This window comes from Phyllostomus discolor, chromosome 6 (assembly GCF_004126475.2).
Source record: "Phyllostomus discolor isolate MPI-MPIP mPhyDis1 chromosome 6, mPhyDis1.pri.v3, whole genome shotgun sequence".
NCBI classification, from domain to species: Eukaryota; Metazoa; Chordata; class Mammalia; order Chiroptera; family Phyllostomidae; genus Phyllostomus; species Phyllostomus discolor.
In genome coordinates, this window is record NC_040908.2 from 145294681 (window position 1) to 145313814 (window position 19134).

Sequence of the window (19134 nt, forward strand, 5' to 3'; positions counted from 1 at the left end):
TCCCCATACCTCGGATGGTCAGAAGGGCCCGCCTGAGGTGAAGCATTGTGGTAGGATTCAGAGAGCATTGTGTGTGATGCAAAAGAAAACAAGTCAGTCAGACGTACTAATTACAGTAATAGTAACTACTTTAATGTTCTTCCCTGTTCATTTTAACATCCACGTTAGTCGGCCAGTGTTTGTTCACTGATGACTCTCCTTACAGGTCATGGTTCCCTGCCTTGTTGTGTGTTTGATTGGGTGCTGGAAATTGCGAATTTTACCTGGTTGGGTGTCGGATATTGTTTTACATTTCTATAAATTTTCTTTAGCTTTTTCCCTGGGAGGAAGTACCGTGACTTGAAAATAGTTTGGTCTTTTCAGGTCTTGCTTTCATGTTTGTTCGGCGTTTTCTGGAGCAGAGCTCACTCTAGAGGTAATGACCCCCTGGCACGGAGGGAAGGCCTGCCCGCACACACCACCCAGTGCTCCAGAACTCTGAGTCTTTCCCAGCTGGCTGGCGGGCACGGGCATTGTTCCTGGCACTCACCGTTTCTTCTAAGCCAGGGGCGTCAAACTCATTTTCACTGGGGAGCCACATCAGCCTTGCAGTTGCCTTCAAAGGGCCAAATGTAATTTTAGGGCTGTATAAATGTAACTGCTCTTAACTAAGGGCAAGGAGCTCAGTGCTACCGCCGGGTAGAAACAAGGTAGAAGCAAGGTGGAGGGCCAGATTCAGCCTGCTGGCCTTGTGTTTGCACCCTGTGCTCTAAGCCTTTCAGAGGTCCGCTTGTTGGCTGCCCAGCATGCACTGGTCAGTACTCTGATGACCACTCAAGGGGCTCTCCCTCTCTTGCAGCTTTGTGCTGTCTGGGACTCTCTCCTGAGGACTGTGACTGACTTGGTCTTTCTAGACATCATCTTCCTCTTTTCAGCTCAGGGAGCCTGCCAGGCTTCATCTTAGTTTCCTCTCCCTGCGCTGTGGCCGCAGAACTCTACCAGAGCAGTACACTGGGACAGTCGTAGGACTCGCCTTGGTTATTTCCAATGTCCTTCATTGCCTGGTGTCCAGTGCCTTAAAAACTGTTGTTTCATATATTGTGTCTGTTTTTTGCTTGCTTATTTGTTTGTTTCAAATGGGAAGATAAGTTGAGACCCTCTCTTACTCTGCTTTGACCAGAAAAGCAGACGTTGGTAGCTACTCGTCTATTATTTATTGAAAATATCTGTTGGGTACCCATGAGCCAAGCACTGTGCTGGATGCTGGGTATATACCAGTGAACCAAAAAGGTATGGTCCCTGGCCTCATGGCAAAGCTGTATGTTGAGGACTGACTTCTGTGAGAAGGCGATAAATGGGCTAGTCCTTGGATTTATGCTCACACACATGAATGGGAGGTGGTTCTTCTTCTCAAGACATTCAGAATTAGGGAAGACGAAGGCAAATTGTTCAGTACAAAGCAGACTGTGAAAAGTGTTACATGTGAGATACGAAGGCTCAGGGCATATACTCATATACGGAGGAAGTAATGCATTTTGATTGGAGGTGTACGGGAAAGCTTCGCAGAGAAACACGTTTGAGCTGGGCCTTGAGAGGGAGTGTAATTTTGCGTGGTGGAGAAGTGGAAGTGTTAAAAAGGTGTAGGCTGAGAAGCCCCAAAGTGGCACAGGACTAAGAGTTATTTTTGTATATCAGTGACAGCAGGCTAGCTTCACAGTCTGCCCAGGCCAGGTAGATGGGCCTGACTTGGGCCCACAATGCAGCTGGGAAGGCAGCTTCCCCCACCTGCATTACTGCACCTGCATGAGAGCTTGGAGATGGTTTGCTCCACACCATGGGGCCACGCCTGCCCAGACTAACTATGGCAGCCAAGAAAGGCCTAAAATATGGGAGTGCTGGTAGGTGTAGCCAACTGTGGGAGAAGTTGGAAACGGGATTATGGAGGAGGATCCAGGCTGGGATTTAAACAAAAAGGTGGGCCACCCTGTGGGACCGAGACAATGCGGGACCCAAGCAGGACCATACGGGCTAACAGTGGGTGAAAGGACTCGTGCCAGCCGGCCATAAGGAGGTGCCACATCATTTTGGATTAAGAACTGGAGATTGCGGTAATACAGCTGATGATGCTGGGAATGGCGAGAGGCCCGCCCAGCCGGATTACTGGGAGGAACCAGGAGAAGTGAGCTGCGGACTTCTGTTTTTTTCTTCTGGGGGCAATACTGGTGTGCTCTGAGACTGGCCCTCCTGGGCAATGGGGGAGGGCAGGACTGTGTGTTTGTGGGTGTATCTTTGTTTCTAAAGGGAGTGAGATTTAACAGCAGAATTCCGCCATTATTCTAAGCCGGTGTAACTTTTAATTAAATAATTCTGTTTTACCAAATTCTGGCACTGAGAACCACAGTTCCCAATATGGTACCAGGCATAAGGAACCTAGAATAACAAAAGACCCCCAGGGAGGTACTTCTGTAACAGAAGGAGGTAGAAGAAAGTGCTTTCAAATATCAAAATAGCTCAACACGATCCCCTCTGGCGGACACATCCATCTGGCTCACTCTTCCTTGCACAAAACCCAAATTGCGTGCTTCAAAGGAAACTGTATGTCTTCCAGCCCCAGGGAGTCAGAAACCCTGGTTCCTGATGATGTCATGCCAACTGAATTAACCAATCTGAAATCAGTCTAACTCAAGACTTCTTGTTACCTGAGATGGTCATGTTTTCTTACTGTTTTAGTGACTTCTGGTTGGATTTTGTTGTAGTTGGTGAAGTCTCTTGCAGCCAGATGTAGCAGATGAGCACACCTGACTGACCAACTCAGCTATTAGAAGTGTGCTTTTCCTTGCCACTGGGCCAACCCACTGCTAAATGTCATCATTCCCGTTGCTTCTGGTTCCTTTGCCTCAGCAACAATGAAGATTAGCTCAGAGATGACATTGTACTTAGCTGTATACACACATGGGGAGAAATAAAAAGCAATTCTAAAAATGAAAAGAAGCAGTTGCACAGTAAATACCTTGACTAGTACTAGTCCCTACTCCTGATTCTTTGGTTGAGACGACATGTTTAACTCCCATAGGATGGTGGCGGGAGGACAATACAAAGAAAGAAAAAGTAAAGGCAAGCCCAGGAGAAATAACAGAAACTCTTTCTCAGTCAGAGCCCTGCTGGAATTCTCTGGTAATTCCCATGAGAGCCGAGGCTACCTATGGAACAATCTAACTGGTGGAAACCCCTAGTGTCTGGCAGGAAGCCACTAGAACGGGAGCAAAGGGGGTGCCATCCTCATTTCTGAAAGTCTGGATCAATTCCAGAAGCCCTGAGTGCTGCCGGCAACCTGATGAATCACCAAAGGCTGTCTCCAATCTCCACCCACTTGCCCATTCCCTTCCGGATCCTCCTCTTTTTCTAGCTCTGATCTCTTTCTCTCGGTGCCTCCTCCTACTTCTCCTTTTCCACTTGCCCCCATCACCCCTACTCAACCATTCACATCCCGCTTGCCTGAAGAGCCCAGAACATACTAAGCCACCTACCTCAGGGCCTTTGCATTTTTTTAAAGATTTTATTTATTTATTTTTTTAGAGAGCGAGGAGGAGAGAGAGTGAGAGAGAGGGAGGGAGAAATATCAATGTGCGGTTGCTGGGGGCCGTGGCCTGCAACCCAGGCATGTGTCCTGACTGGGAATAGAACCTGTGACACTTTGGTTCTCAGCCCGCGCTCAATGCACTGAGCTACGCCAGCCAGGGCCTGGCCTTTGCATTTTAATACAGGGTCCTTACACACCCAAAGTAATGCTTGTCTCTTGCTGGAAATTCAAGGCTCTAGACTGGCAGTGGGGGACATGTCTGTTCACAAGCACAGCACTCTCTGTCCCATGAAAAGTCAGCTCAAGGGGGGAATACATCCTCAGGACTCATCACAAGTCCTGAGGATAATACATCACAAGAATACAGGGTCACACGTACATCACCTCAAACTCTACTCCTATCTGCCAGCTCACACAGGACCTTACCCTCTTCTCCTACACCCATACCCCTGCTGTCTGGCTTATGCTACTCACCTGCAGGCTCAGTTTAGATATCCCCTCTTCCAGGAGGCTTTCCCCAATGAGTCCCCAAGTCTGGGCCCTGTCTCTCTGTTGCACCCCAATAATACTGGACACCTTCCTCTCGGAGCACTTGACACACTGATTTGCAATCTGTGGCTACTGAGTAAACCAATACCCAGCACAGCCCTGACAGTGAGCAGGTGCTCAGTTTATCGACTGAATGAGTGTTCACATGCACTGTCGGTCTGCAGAGACCATGGTTCAGCAGTATCTCACTGAACTCTCAGGTCCCAGTCCAGTGCTTAGGCCACAGTGGGCACACAATGATTATTTGTTAATTGACTAAAAGAAGTCATCATAAGAAAGGTAGCTGCATCTATACCACTATTGGCAATGTCCAGGCAGTAAAGGGCAAGAGGCACAGACCAGGGGCCTTCTCTAGACTATGGGGCAAGGTGATGTGGGGGTGGGTGGAGGAGACAAAGGGCAGCAGAATAGCTCTGGGAGTAAAGCTGACCAGGGGCTGTGGGAAGGGCTCTTCAACCGCACTTTTACTTTTCTAGGGGTTCTTAACCTAGAGCTCACAAGTGGTGCTTCAGAAGATCCAAGAATCTTCTGACACTTCTATCAAACATCCACACCATTAACTGTATGTGCATTTTTTTGGAAGATGGTCCATGGCTTTCAATGAGTCACAAAAGTCTACGACACAGAAAGAATTGTTGCTCTACACCTGCATTGTCCAATATGATAGTGACTAGCCACATGTGGCTATTTAAGTTTAAACTTAAATTATATTTTCAATGCCTCGGTCACACTACCTATCAAGCGTGCTCAATGGCCACTACCCACGGGACCGCCCAGACATAGACCGTTTCCATCACTGCAGAAAGTTCTACGGAGCTTCTTTATACTGGCAGCACTACTCCAGATTCAATGTACTGACAAGACTGTTTGGGTCGTGTAGTGCTTTAGTAACATGAATCGCCATCATTCGAAATGAAAGCATAAACATCTGAAATCCTGATTTCCTTTGGGAAACAGGAATATCTGCCAGCTTTGGGTCTGCATTCCTCCTGGGAGCTGGAGTGCGAGGTTGCTCCATTTAGATGGGCCCTCGGTCATGTCGAAGTTACCTGCTTGGCCCTCCTGAACATTTGGGTTTGCGACCCTCATTCCTAGAGAACCTTGCCCACCCTGGTCTCTCCCCAGTCTCTTGTGTTTGTAACCAGCCAGCCAGTTTGGGTTCAGCGGGGTTGAATTTGGTTTAAGAGCTCATCCCGGGGGCAAAAGGTCTTGGGCTGAGATTTGGGCTCCTAGCTGGAAGTTGGGTGGGCGGGGGGGCGGGGGGGGGGCGCCTCCCTCCTTTCAGTTCTCTGGAACTGGAAGAAGAGAGAGGGAATTTTATCCTGAACATCTGTTGCTCGACAAAGAACTTCTTCCCTGTCTTCCCGGGAGCCCTCCAGTCCCCAGCGCAGCCTGCCTGGGCCCGCCCCTCAGAATGAGAACGAGGGGAGGGGCGGAGGCGTAACCCGAGCCCCGCGCGCCCACCGCAACGCCGGCGACGACGTGGCTCTGGAGCCCCGGCCTCCCCCCTGGCAGGCCGGCGGCCAATGGGCGTGTGAGCGCGGCAGCCTGAAGCTTCCCCGGCTGCAGCCGGGGGCGCGCCCCTCCGCTCTGGCACGGGGCGGGCGCTGGCTGAGGGGCTGGCCCGTCCCCTTCCCTGCCGCGGCCCCAGCCCCCATTCCCCCAGTCGCCCGTCTCTGGTCGCTTGCTCGGTGTCTCCCTGCGGGCCGCTCTCTCCTCCCCGCGATGGTACGCGGTGGCCGGAACCACCTCCTGGGACTCGCCCTGGGGCTGCTGCTGGCGTTGGTGCTGGCTCCCCGGGCGCTGCGGGCCAAGCCCACTGTGCGCAAGGAGCGCGTGGTGCGGCCCGACTCGGAACTGGGCGAGCGGCCGCCCGAAGACAACCAGAGCTTCCAGTACGACCACGAGGCCTTTCTGGGCAAGGAAGACTCTAAGACCTTCGACCAGCTCACCTCGGAGGAGAGCAAGGAGAGGCTGGGGTGAGGCCGCAGCCCGTGCTGCGTTTGGGGGCGCTGCAGGTGCCCGCAGGGCCAACCGGGCGGGAAGCACGCGGAATGCGAGCCGCGGCGAATCGAAAGCGAAATTGGCGCACAGCTCCGAGGGCGGGGTCCAGTTTTTGGAGCGGCTGCCGGGCTGGAGAAATTTGTCCCCAGGCGCTGGAACCCCTGTGTGGACATCGCCCCAGGCCAGGGTGGCTTCCCACGGGGGAGGCTAGAACGTGGCAGCAGCCGCGGGAGCCAGGACGTCGAGGGCCCGCCCCCTCCCCGGGGTTGCATCAGAAGGGAGGGGGAAGAACGTACAAAAGAAGAGTTTGTCCAGGGTGGCCTTTTAGTGAGAGTTCTTCCCCACCCTCTCAGTTTCTCTCTTCTATCCCCATTTCCAAACGGAAGTACTTGAGACACTTCTAAGGTCTCAAGGATGAACACACACGGATAAAAGATGAAGGGGACAGACGAAGGAGAGGCTTGATTCCTGGTCTGTGTCCCTGGACTGGAGGCGGGGTGTCCTTCTGACTAATCGCCTCGTTAATCTGACGTAGGAATATAAAAATCCTGTTAAGAAGGGAGGAGCATTTGGGAATAGGGGGTGGGGGTGGGAGTGGAAACTGCTCCCCTAGTTTGCGTTCCCAGCAGCTGTCTGCAGGGGCACCCAGTCCTTTGGCAGCTGAGGGCAAAAAGCTGGCGGGTGGTGTGATGGATTGTACATTTCACTGTTGAAAGCAGTTGAGTCAGGGACCAGACCTGGGAAACAAAACTTTGGGACATCTCCGTGCACCCTCGGCAGGTTCCCTGGGGAGACACTGGGGCATTGTGCAAAGGTATCTGGAGTCAGCGGGCAGTGTGGTGGAGGAGGATGGGCTGGGGAGGGTCCCGGTAGCCCTGCCTACCGGGCACTAGGCCTCCTGGAATCTGGTTCCTGGGGGTGGAGATCTTCGTGTCCTGCTACATGAAAAAGAACACAGCCATCCCTGTGCTGATGGGGGCCACCGAAGGCCAATGGGATTGGTTGGGATATGAAGCTAAATTGTACCTATTGTGTAGGTGCACCATCTGCCTGCTCTGATAAACAGATCTTTGAATTTCAAAGTCACCTTCAAACAATCACCTTTTATTTTGTAGAGAAGTATTTTCTCTTCTTGTTTGGGACTTAACAATGGGGGCCATTGATGAGTTTAGTCTATTGTATTGCTTTGAGGCACTTGAAAACTGATTTATTCTGGGGTCTGGAGTAGAGAACTCTGTAGTCTGCAGTCCTCCAGCCTTCCAGTGTCATGCCTTCTCCGTGAGGAGTAAGCCTGTCGGTGAGGGCAAGGGCTGATGGAGTTGGTCTGCATTTGATCTTTGTACGAACACTTGAACTTCATTCCTTTATTTATTTATGCAACAAACATTTGAATGGCAACTGTGTGCCAGCTACCACGTTTGATACCTGGTAGGTGCAGAGAACCTTTGTATGCTCCAGGCCTCAAACTACTTCAGATCAAATAAGACGCGAGCAGATACTAGTATAGTCACTGCAATGGATGTAAAACTATAGTGAGCACACCCAGAAGAAGGGGGCCCTAAGGGTTCGGGTTGCAGGGAGAGGCTGGGGGGTTTAGAAATGGATCCGAGCTTGTGGGACTACTCAGAGGTTGCCAGGCATACCTGCAGGAAACAGCATTCTTGAAGAGAGAACAGCCTGCTTCTAAAGGTTTTGAAACCTGTTCTGGGGGGTGAGAGGTATCGGGACAACAAGAGGACGGGGCAGAAGGAGTGAGAGGTGAGAGTGGAGGGGAAACCAAGAGTAGAGCAGGGCAGGAGGCACCCCAGAACAGGAAGCACCTCCGAGGGGTGGAGATTAGATATTACCCTGTATGTGTATGTGGCTGAAATGTCATCACCCTAAATTCTCATTAGGAAAATCAGATTGGCAGTGGAAAGGAAGGAGAACGTGAATGAGGCACGATGGGGAGACCAGTGAAGGACCGTGACCTTGAGCACCTGACCCAGGCTGGCAGGTCCAGAGAGCAGGAGAGGGTGAACCCAGAAGCATGTGGGAGGAGGAACTGGCAGTGCTCAGTCTTCACTCAGCACGGGGGTGGAGAGGGGGCGCAAGGACTCACAAATGACATCTGGGTCTCTGGCCTGAGCCACTGGATGGGTAGTGGATGCACCGCTCACTTGCAAGGTAAATCCAGGCCAGAGGCAGGGGCAGGTGGAGGAGCCTCTCTGTTTAAGCTCCTAGAGTGACAGTCCCCTCCAGGTCTGGGCTGACGAGGGATCTGGGCAGGCTTGTCACCACCACCTGACCTGATCTTGAAAACGTGACAGTTAGGCCCCTGGAGACTCACACCCAGGCCAGAGGGCTGCAAAGTGGGCACCTACAGGCTGCGTGCAGTGACAGAACTTAGAAAAAGTGGAAATTCCTTGCCAACCTTTAAAATCCAAGTGATTTCACATACAGACCTCGATTTCTGGCCCAGGGGTGATTGCCCCACGTGACAGTCATTGTCTGGAGCAGCGTGGGGTGCCCTTGACCCAGCTGGCAGGGGATCTCCAGGTTGCCCTAGTTTCGGCACGGAGGCTACATTCATTCTTGCCACCTGCCAGGTGTCTGTTGAGCTTTCCATCCACCCGTTTACCGCCCTTAGTGAGTGAGGAAAGGCACACATCTGCTTTATTCCTCACGACATTCCTGGTAAAGTAAGTGTTCCAATTTGCAGTTGGAAAAACTGGGCCCAGAGAGCCCAGACCTTTGCCCGCTGTCACCCAGGGCCAGGATCACGGTGCTCTGACTGGATGGGTGGGCTTTCCTCCAGCAGAGAGCCTTCCCAGTATCTCACTCCTGAGATTTTTTTAAGACAGGTTTCAGTCATATTTATTCTTCCAGCAAATATTCATGAACTCCTATTATGTGTCAGGTTGACTGTGCCCCAGACAGTCATTTGGCTCAGATTCGATGCTCTCTTTTCCACAAAAAAAGGTTGTTCACAGTCTGACATTAGGTCTCTGCTGGTCTGAGATTCTGTTCCTCAGCCAGCTTTGGATAACCGAGAGGCATGCCACCTCTATGTCCCAGTGTGGGAGCAGTGCCTGGCACGTAGTAGGCAGGCTGGACAGTGCAGTGTTTGAAGAATTCTGCTGTGTCTGGCTGTGGTCTCCTGGAAGGAAGCCTGAAGGTATCCGAGGCTCAGTCTTTCAACCTGGAGACCTGGTACAGCTGCAAACGAAAGGACAGAGTAACTGTATGTTTACACGTTCCTGAGAAAGAGGAGCCCGGACTACCCAGGTATCCAGGTGGAGATGGAGACCACGTATTAGTGAAGCCATTTCCTACATGTGATTAATCAAAGAGAAGCTGCCCATCAACTTCTGTTCACACTAAGAAAATTGTACCACTGAGTGGATAGGATTCCAGCCCAAAGCAAAGAAACAAATCCCTAATCAGCCTCTGTGACCTCTTCCCAAGTAAATGGACCACCTGAGTAAAACCTTTTAAAATATTGGAAAGAACTTGTGGGTATCTTTGACGTTTTCTCCGGGGACGGAGTCCCCAGCTTGGACCCTGTGCCTAGGCATGGACTCTGGTGAATTACTAGCCTGACCTCTGCTCTGTGCTGGGTTTGGGGGAACCTTGGTGGAGTCCAGTGGGAAACTGCCCGAACCTGGGCCAGCTGTGGGGCAGGAGATGCCAGGGGACGCAGGGGTCTTCACTCCTCAAGCAGAGGGCTCAGGCTCCTGCAGCTGCTCAGCTGGTCACGTTCCTTGAATAAGCTTCACTGAAGCCAAGGCTCTGTCATCCCCAACATTTTATGCTTTGCCCAACGAGATCTGGTGTCCTGCTTTAGGTTTCAAGTCTTTGGGTCCAGAGTAGTGAGTGTTTTGTATTGTTTCTGTTTCAAACAAAGAACACATTTATCTTCTGGTTTACATGGAATTTTCCATGTTTTAGATGGGGCCTAGAGCCAGTCTTTACCCCGGTTGTACCAAATCCTAGCTGTGTGGCCTTGCCAAAGGAATTCAGTTTCTCTGAGCTCCAGTTTCCCTTGCTCTAAGGACCACATCAGGGAGGACTGCTAGGTTTCACCTCACACCTCAACACTAACCAAGTGGTGGTGTCCGTCTGCCAGGCACTGTGTTGAGAAGGTCTCTGAGGCCGTAACTCGCTGTATCAGGACGAAGGGGCATGATCTATTAGTAGTGTCTGCCATTGGCACTTTGTGGGGGGAAAGACATCTCGTCCTCAGAAAAAATAAACTTGAAGATCCTTTCCAGCACCGTCGGATCGCTGATTTTTATGTTGATGCATTTTAGATTCTGTAGGTGTTTGATCTTTTCTGGATTAAGATCACACAAGCCTTGATAATAGCTTTGTGGGTTGTTTGTTTATTTGTTTGTTTTAAACTACAGGAAGATTGTCGATCGAATTGACAATGATGGGGACGGCTTTGTCACCACTGAGGAGCTAAAAACCTGGATCAAACGGGTGCAGAAAAGATACATCTATGACAACGTCGCCAAAGTCTGGAAGGATTACGATCGGGACAAAGACGATAAAATTTCCTGGGAAGAGTACAAACAGGCCACCTACGGTTACTACCTAGGTAAGAGGTGCCGCAGGAGAGATGACACGGCTGGGGCCCACACGACAAGCTTCTTGCAGGACACTCTGCTCCCTCGTCACAGCCACCCCCTGCAGGGGGATGTCACACCCTCCTAAGCAGAACCTAAGCAGAACCTGCTTGTGTAACATCCTGCTCTGCTTACTAGGAATGGACTGAGTTGCGTACTCTTAGTGGAGTCCTAGGTGGTGAGTGGTGGCCGGGGTCGAGGGTCTGATGACAAATGACTTAGGCTGCTGGCCTGTGATCGCAGGGCCACACGCAGAACAAAGCAGAGAAGGAGAGTGTGTGTGGTACAGTTTCCCAGAGCTGCTGAATTTCAGATAGCAAAGACCGAGTGGGCTGGAGCAGTCAGGCAAGGCTTCTGGTGGAGGGCGGCTTGGGAGCTGGGCCTTGAAGAATGGATTTATATTTGGAGAGAGAGAGAGACGAGTGGGGGAGGCGGGTCAGCTGGAAAGACAAAGGTGCGGCGATGCATATAGCAATGGGCAGGGAAGGATATAAGACGCAACACCTGTTTGGGGAATGATGGAAGGGTGTGTGCAGAGCATGGGGTGCAGGCCCACTGGGTGCATGGCAGAGACAGCAAGGGTCAGGTCTGAGGAGAACCAGAGATGCATACTCACAGACCTATTAAGGGAGATCGTGAAAGCCAGGCAGAAACATTTAGACAAAATGTGGGTACTAGGGAGCCTCTGCATGTTCTGGAGCAAAGGATGGTATGATGAAAACAGGGTTCAGCAAAGGGCAGTATGGCATTAGTATGGTCTAAAGCCTGTGCTCTTAACCACTGCTATAATGCCCCTAAGACACCAGCAGGGCCTGTGTTATGGGGTGGTATGAAGGAGCAGATACTGGAGGCATTCTGAAAGGAACTGTTTCAGACAACTCGATACGTCAGGCCCTTCAGTCCCAGGTGCACTGTTTGGGGGTGAAGATGGGTGATCTGGAAGGAACTGCCTTCCGCAGCAGCCCAGTGGAAACGTGTGTGCACAACCTCCCGCAGGAAACCCCACGGAGTTCCATGACTCTTCGGAACATCACACTTTTAAAAAGATGCTGCCACGTGACGAGAGAAGGTTCAAAGCTGCAGACCTCGATGGTGACCTGACAGCCACTCGGGAGGAGTTCACTGCCTTTCTGCACCCGGAGGAGTTTGAGCACATGAAAGAAATTGTGGTTTTGGTAAGATAAAAGAAGTTCCCAGGCTGGGAAAAGACCACGGTGAAAACTACACCAAAATCTGGTCTCTTCTTCCAAAGAGAGAACGTTCTTCATCCTGAGGGGAATTGGAAAAGGACCGTGAAGAGGAATACATTGGAATGTTTGTCTACCCAGTAAATGAGTCAGGGCAGGCTAGGTGTTATAACAAATAGCCCCCAGTCCTAGCCATTTATCACAATCAAAGCGTATTTCTTGCTTATACCACCTCCAGTGCAGATGGTCCCAGGTGGGCAGGTCGCCTGGGCAGTACTCCTGTAAGAGCTATCAGCAAGGCTGCTTCACTAGGCTGCTTCCATCTCGTACTGTACCATCCATCATGTGGCCTCGAGGCCCTCCTAGTAAACAGCCAGCTGGTAGACAAGGGAGGGAATGAGGAGAAGGCCGTCCACCTTTACTGCTCCCACCAGGGAATGACCCATCCCTTTTACAGTCCCCTGGCTCCTCCTCCTCGATGTGATGAGGCTGAGAAATACAGTCTAGATAGGCGCTCAGAAAAAGCCAATGGGCTTGTGAATAAAGTAGCTTGTCTCTGTCCATTTTTCAGCTTTGAGGGAACTACAAAAAGACTCTAAAATGGAATGCATTGGATTGTTCAGCCATATAGAAACTTAAAGGAAAAACCATGGCTGGAAAGGACATTGCCCTTAGCTGGTTTGGGGGCGCGCGGTCTGCGGAGGGTGAATAAATCAGATCCTACAGGCTTTGAGAGTCAGCCGTGCTTACAAGGCCTCGGAGTGTAGTTTGCTTTCCAAGTGTCTTGTGGGGTCCCAAATGTCTTAATCTTCCACGACAATAAAATAATGCCTTTATCTGTTTCTTGGTCGGATAACCTGAGCGGGTTCCAAATGCCTCCGTGCTGCAAAACAAGTGGCTAAAGCTTTCGTTTATAGCCAGCTCTGGACTGTTTTAGTTGTGGACCCTTAGCTGGGTCCCCTCTTGCCTCGTGCTTCATCCTCATGACCACCATGACCCTAAGGGCTGGGCAGTGGCTCTAAGAACCATTTCTTTTTACTGCCCAACATCCACTTAGTGATAGCTGATTTGCCAGAGGACGATCAAGATCAAGAATTAGCCACAAGTGGACTACGTGCCTTTGAGTTGCTGAGACAATGGATGGTAAACTCATTTAAGTACTCAGCCTGGCAGAATACCTATTAGGAAGTCAAATATACTAAATATAGAACATAATACATTCAAAAGTCGGATAGACTTTTATTTTTTCATTGCCCATTGTTTCATGTCTTTCCGACACCCATTCAGTGTTCAGAGTCCAGTGAGCCCTGGAATCTATTTCTGTGACCATCTGGTCCAGTGGTTCTCAAACTGGTTCCTCACAGGTACCCCAGGGGCTGACTTGGCTGGATAGTGGCCATGGGTGGCCTGGCAGGGCATTCTGATATGTTCAGAACATCTCTGGTCTTACAGGTACATTTTCATTTGGAGAGAGTGTTCTGATATTAAAACTAGGAGGTGGGGGAGGAAGGGCAGAAACCACTGCCTATTTTTTACAGATAAGAAATTGATCCTGAGGAGGTAAGGAGACAAGCCAGAAGTCATCAAGCATTCAGCCATGAAAGCCAGGCAAAGGAGAAGGGGAGTCAGAACTCTATAAAATTTGCAGAGAGCACCTAGCCACGTTGCATTCTGTTTTCTGCTTTGCTCCCTAGGAAACGCTGGAGGACATCGACAAGGACGGGGATGGGTTTGTGGATCAAGATGAGTACATTGGTGAGTACAGCCTGCAGGCCCGCTCTGCTGTCCCGTCTGGGCAACATTCTTCCACCCACGTGTCTGGCTACTTTTTCCAGACGTCGCTTTTAGCAACACCTACAAGTTCTGTGGGTGTCACTCCTGTGACCTCCCAGGGGGGAGGGACTTGTCACCCCATCCCTATTGGTGCAATATCAGAGAGAATCATTAGACCTTATTCAATGGAGGAGAGACCAGAAGGCTGGCCCCTACCTCTAGAATGGCTAGCTGTTGGCTTCCGGCTCTGAGAGGTGCCCTTGAGCACACTGTGTAGCTTTATCTTTGGGAAATGGGATTGGAGGTCCCAGAGAATTACAGTGAGTCTGGAGCAGACAGCCTTAGGGGAAAGGTTATGATCAGACTGGGTCTGCGGGGCCTAGAAGCTCTAAGTAGACACAGCTGTCATCAACAGAACTATTTATATGCCCAAGCTATCTGCAGAAAAGCATTCCTGCTTATAGGTGAATCCTTTTGCAGAATGCATAATTGCCTCATAATAGAGCTGTTTCATTGGGAGTACCATACCTACCATTCGTTCTGAAGGCTCCACGTAAGCACCATCAAGAAGTGCATTTGCAGGTAACTGTGAGCACTGGCTGAACGAGACTCAAATGAATGTACCTGGGTCAGAAAGCACCGTTGCTGGTTACAGCCCATTCCAGCACCTCTGGTGCCCTCCAAACGTAAAGGACCAGGGCAGGCAGCATGGAGATTTCTCTTTGATCCTCATCAGCTGCTCCTTCAGTGCTTGGGAACATGGCTGCCTTTTCATGACACCTCCTCTTTTCCCAAGTCTCAGTGAGGTGAAAGCTGGCAAATCATTTGAGGGATGGGGTAAACAGAATTTTTGTACACATTTAATAGAAGCAATTACTGACCTTTCAGTGTAAAACCAGAACCCAGGTTGCCATCGGTCTTTGATCTGTGATTGTATTACGTTGTCACCCGTTCCCCATGAACAAATGCCTTTGGTAATGAAGAGCACAATGGCTTCTAATTCCTAGGAGTTCCACTTGATCCGAGGAACCTAACACTGTCCTCTGTCTGTGGTGTAACACACAGGTAGCTCTCGCCATGATATTGGAGTGATCTTGGTGGTGTTAACTTTGCAGAATTAATGGATGCTAACAGCCCCCTCTTCAGTGCAAGCAGCAGAGCCTTCCTCTTGCCTGATGCACATCCGAGGGAGGGTCCAGAGCTGCAGGTGCCTGGACAACGGGGATGGAATCAGACTGACAGAAAAGGCTAACAGACTAAAACAGGGCAGCACTTCTGATTAAGGGTTGTGCTCCTCCCCGTCCTCCTGAACTCTGCCTTGGAACATTGAGTGGCTTTGCCTAAAAGCAGCATTTCAGCCTTTACATTGAGCAGAGAGGGAGACGGAGACATTGTGCCTGAAAATCAAATTCTGAGCACTTTGCAGTCTGAAAGGCCCTCGCCTGGACTTATCCAGCAAGTGGCTTCTCTTCAGGAGGGCCTGGGTGGAAACCCAGTGGCGGTGTGTAGTGGGAAGAGCGCTGGAGTTGGGAGTCCTGGCTTCTGCTCCTACCAGCTCTGTGATCCCAGCATAGTCATGCCGTCACTGTAAGCCTCAGTTTCCTCATCTGTAAAATGGGAATACATAGCACCCACGTTTCCAGGAATGGATGCAACTCCAGTTACCTAATCGATGTGGCAGCTCTTTCTCAAAAACCGCAGATGTCAGGTGTGGGTCTATTTTGTGGCTGAACCAAGGGTCTTGCTCTCGTTTACCTTCATCTACCGCCTGCTCCCTGTATCACCTGACACTTCCAAGCTGTGTTCCCATTAAAGAGAAACTGCCCACAGGATGTCTCTCTTTTCCAAGAAGATCTAGTGATTTAGCAAACAATGCATAAATTTTGCATTCTTTCTCCTTCCCCTGCCCTTCTGTAAAACAGGGGTAATGATCTGTCATATAGACCTATTATAATGATGAAATAAAACGCTATATGCGGAAGCCCTTTGGAAATGATATAAACAACCACAGAAAGGAACATGGCAGCTGAGACCGTGGGTTGGAAGCCGAGTGCCCATGTCCCTACCCAGCTGGGAGCTCATAGTAGCTGTTGCCTCAGTATTTTCATCTATAAAATGGGAATTATAACAAGACCTACTTAATAGGATTGTTATGAAAAAAAAAATGTATGTTAAGTACATTATACAGTATCTGGACCATAGGAAGTGCTCGATGGCTATTACTGGTATTAGTTTTGACCTGTGTCGTGCAGTGTGGGTTCCAGGGGGCTTTCACAGAAAGTGTCTGTCCCACTTGGCCTTTGTGATTACCCTGTGGTTTGTGAATTATCTTCATTTCACAGACAAGGCAACTTGACTCAGCCATTGAATTCAGTCACTTAATCCCTGTCACTGCACTGACTCAAGAGACTTAGTTCATCTTTCGTCTTCTGGCTCCTAAGCTCAGTTCTTTCTGTTCCACCGAGCGACCTTCACAGTACATAAGTCATTGCATTATTATTCCCAAGAAACTGCCCACCAGGTGTTTGGGTTGGGTCTCTAGATTGGTCATCACCCTTCCAAAAGCTCAGGAGACCAGGTGTACTTTTTTTTTTAAGATTTTATTTATTTATTTTTAGGGAAGGGAGGGAGAAAGATAGAGAGAAACATCAATGTGCGGTTGCTGGGGGCCGTGGCCTGCAACCCATATGTGGCCTGACTGGGAATCGAACCTGCGACACTTTGGTTCTCAGCCCACACTCAATCCACTGAGCTACGCCAGCCAGGGCTAGGCCAGGTGTTTTTTGACATACCTTCCCACTTGTCTCCGTAACCAAGATCAGCCTTCCTTTGCAGCGGACATGTTTTCCCACGAGGAGAGTGGCCCTGAGCCAGACTGGGTGGTGTCAGAACGGGAGCAGTTCAATGAATTCCGGGATCTGAACAAGGATGGGAAGTTGGACAAAGATGAGATTCGCCACTGGATCCTCCCTCAAGACTATGACCACGCGCAGGCTGAGGCCAGACACCTGGTGTACGAGTCGGACAAAAACAGGGTATTTCACACTCTTCTGGAATGGACGCGTGAAGGGGGACAGTTTACATAAGATTGGCCGTGTTTGCTGTTTTGTGATAGCCCTGGCCTGGGACGCTGTGCCTTATTGACATTTCTCATTCTTGCCCTACGTTAGAGACCTGTAAACTTGACCCAGTACCGTGATAACCCACAGGGAGCTTGTTTGGTGAGGCATTCCTGGAGAGTCTGCCATGGGCCACAGACTTACATTCACTCCCACTAGGATTGCAGAACTTTGTTTGCTGTGGGCAGGGCATGGATTGAAGAGGTACACCCTGTGTTGCCTTAGGACAAGTTTGTTCATCCGTTCATTCAGTCAGCAGATAGTTACCCAACATCCATCAGTGTCAGGCACAAGCAGGCCCAGCCCGTTACAACTCGGGCATCCTCTGGCAAGCTCCCAGTTCAAGCTCTAGGCCCAGCACTTGAATATCTATTTTATCCAAATAAATATGTAAGCAAGATTTAGAAAGAAGTCCTGCCTTTTCCCACTTGAATCACTGCTCCAGGCTCTCGGGAGACAGTTGAGTTTTGCAGTCAGATCTTGAAAGGGAGGTGGAGCTCCTTGGGGACCATTTTGGGCACGCCATTACTGCTTGTAGACATAGCTGGATTCTGACTTCTCACTTCCTCAGGGACTTAACATGGTATATTGTAGCACAGCTTTTACAGCAGGAGGCTCTTCCAGTTTGGGCTGCTACAGTGCAGTAACACTAGATGAAAGAGACACCTGGCAGCTTCTTAATTATTCAGTGCAGGGTTTTAAATGCTGCAAATCAGTGAAATGACGTAGCGCTTCCTGCTGAACCATTCAGAGTTCCTAGGGCTTCGATGACACAGCTCTGCCCTCTCCCCTGCAGGACGAGAAGCTAACCAAAGAGGAGATACTGGAGAACTGGAACATGTTCGTTGGAAGCCAAGCTACCAATTATGGAGAAGACCTCACAAAAAACCACGATGAACTTTGATCCCCACTCAACCAAATCCAGCAGACTGTCATAACTTTCTTTTATTGTCTTGCATGGTTGCTGTAGGTCAATTTATAGCAGTTATGTCCATGAAACAGCAAATTTATAACTTCAGATTGGGGTTAAAATTGGTTTTCACTCAGTATTTCCTGGAAAGTGGGCATTGCTATTCCTTCACTAAGATAGCTCTACAAGCAATTAAAATGTGGGTAACTCACCATGTTCCGTGGGGATACATTGCTAAAACCTGATTTTAGCTTTTTCCATTGAATTTAAAGGGGAATAAAATTAGGAAAAGCCCTGTTATTCAGAAGTTGGGTGGGTTGCGGTTACAGTACATGGAGTGACTGCTATGTATTTTAACTGCAAATTTTTATATTTGCCACTGTTGAATGGTTGGCGGGGGAAAATTCTGATGAAGCTACCGTGGTACCATCCTCTGTAGGCTTATTTCAGAACAAGTCTAATACTTCAGGCTCTTCTTGACTTTGTACTCTGATCTGTTACTGTAAACAGCATATAAAACTTCTGTGCATTTTTCTGTATGGACCTGGTGATGTGCACAGCAAATCCAGATCTTTCTTTTTTTTTCATTTTTGTTTTTACAATAAGAAACAATCAAGAAAGATAATGTGAAAGAGAGGAATTTTAGAGGTAGGGAAAAGATGAATGTCAGGCATTTGGAGAACTGTAGGAAGATGACAAACACGTTATTATACTTGAGAAACTTTTCTAGACGTATAAATGAGGTAGGTCTGGTCTTTGAAAAAGTGAATAGAAACACAATTTATTTCCCCACTTATCACCGAGAGGAATGGTGGGGTGGGGGTCCCAGGGAAGCCCGCCCGATGGCGTGCTGGAACCCTCACATCCGGTCCCGGTGATTCCACGACCCTCAGACCTGCCTGGGGACCACTTCCACCTCACAGTTAGGATGAGGTGATGTTCCAAGTCATTGACTGAACTGGAGGAAACGACTATTTCAGGTTGAAATGCCACCTTATAAGTAGGAAGTGAGTGAAATAAAGGATCCCTCTGAGGGTTTTCTACTGTGTCCTGTGGTGTTTGACTTCATATGTACCGAGACATTATTATTCATGTAGGGTTAAATAGTAAAGTGGGATTATATGAGATTAAAACGGGTCTGGGTTTTTTTTAAATCCAAGTACTAGAATATTCAGAATATCCTCCTATTATTTAATAAATATATACTTCCTTCTTTCTCCATGCTAGTTAGGGAATCTGGAGGTCATTGTAACTGGAAGATATTTCTGGGATAAGTGTCCTTTGGAAGAATATCTGGTCCCTTCCTACCTAATCAGCATCATCTTACCACTCTCCCACTGGCCTACTCTAGGCAGCCCCACCTACTTTCTGGTCCTTGAATGTACCAAGTTCCTTCCTAGGTCGGACCCTTCACACTTGCTGT

At 49.4% G+C, this 19134-nt stretch overlaps 1 protein-coding gene across 1 annotated transcript; it reads left to right on the forward strand.

Annotated features, from left to right (window-relative positions):
- Positions 1–5621: 5621 nt before the first annotated feature.
- Positions 5622–18759, forward strand: RCN1 (reticulocalbin 1). Its single transcript, XM_028517003.2, has 6 exons — positions 5622–6087; positions 10501–10694; positions 11719–11897; positions 13604–13664; positions 16518–16717; positions 17598–18759. Exons 1-6 carry the CDS (start codon positions 5834–5836, stop codon positions 17703–17705), a joined length of 996 nt encoding a protein of 331 aa, XP_028372804.1. The 5' UTR covers positions 5622–5833; the 3' UTR covers positions 17706–18759.
- Positions 18760–19134: the final 375 nt, after the last annotated feature.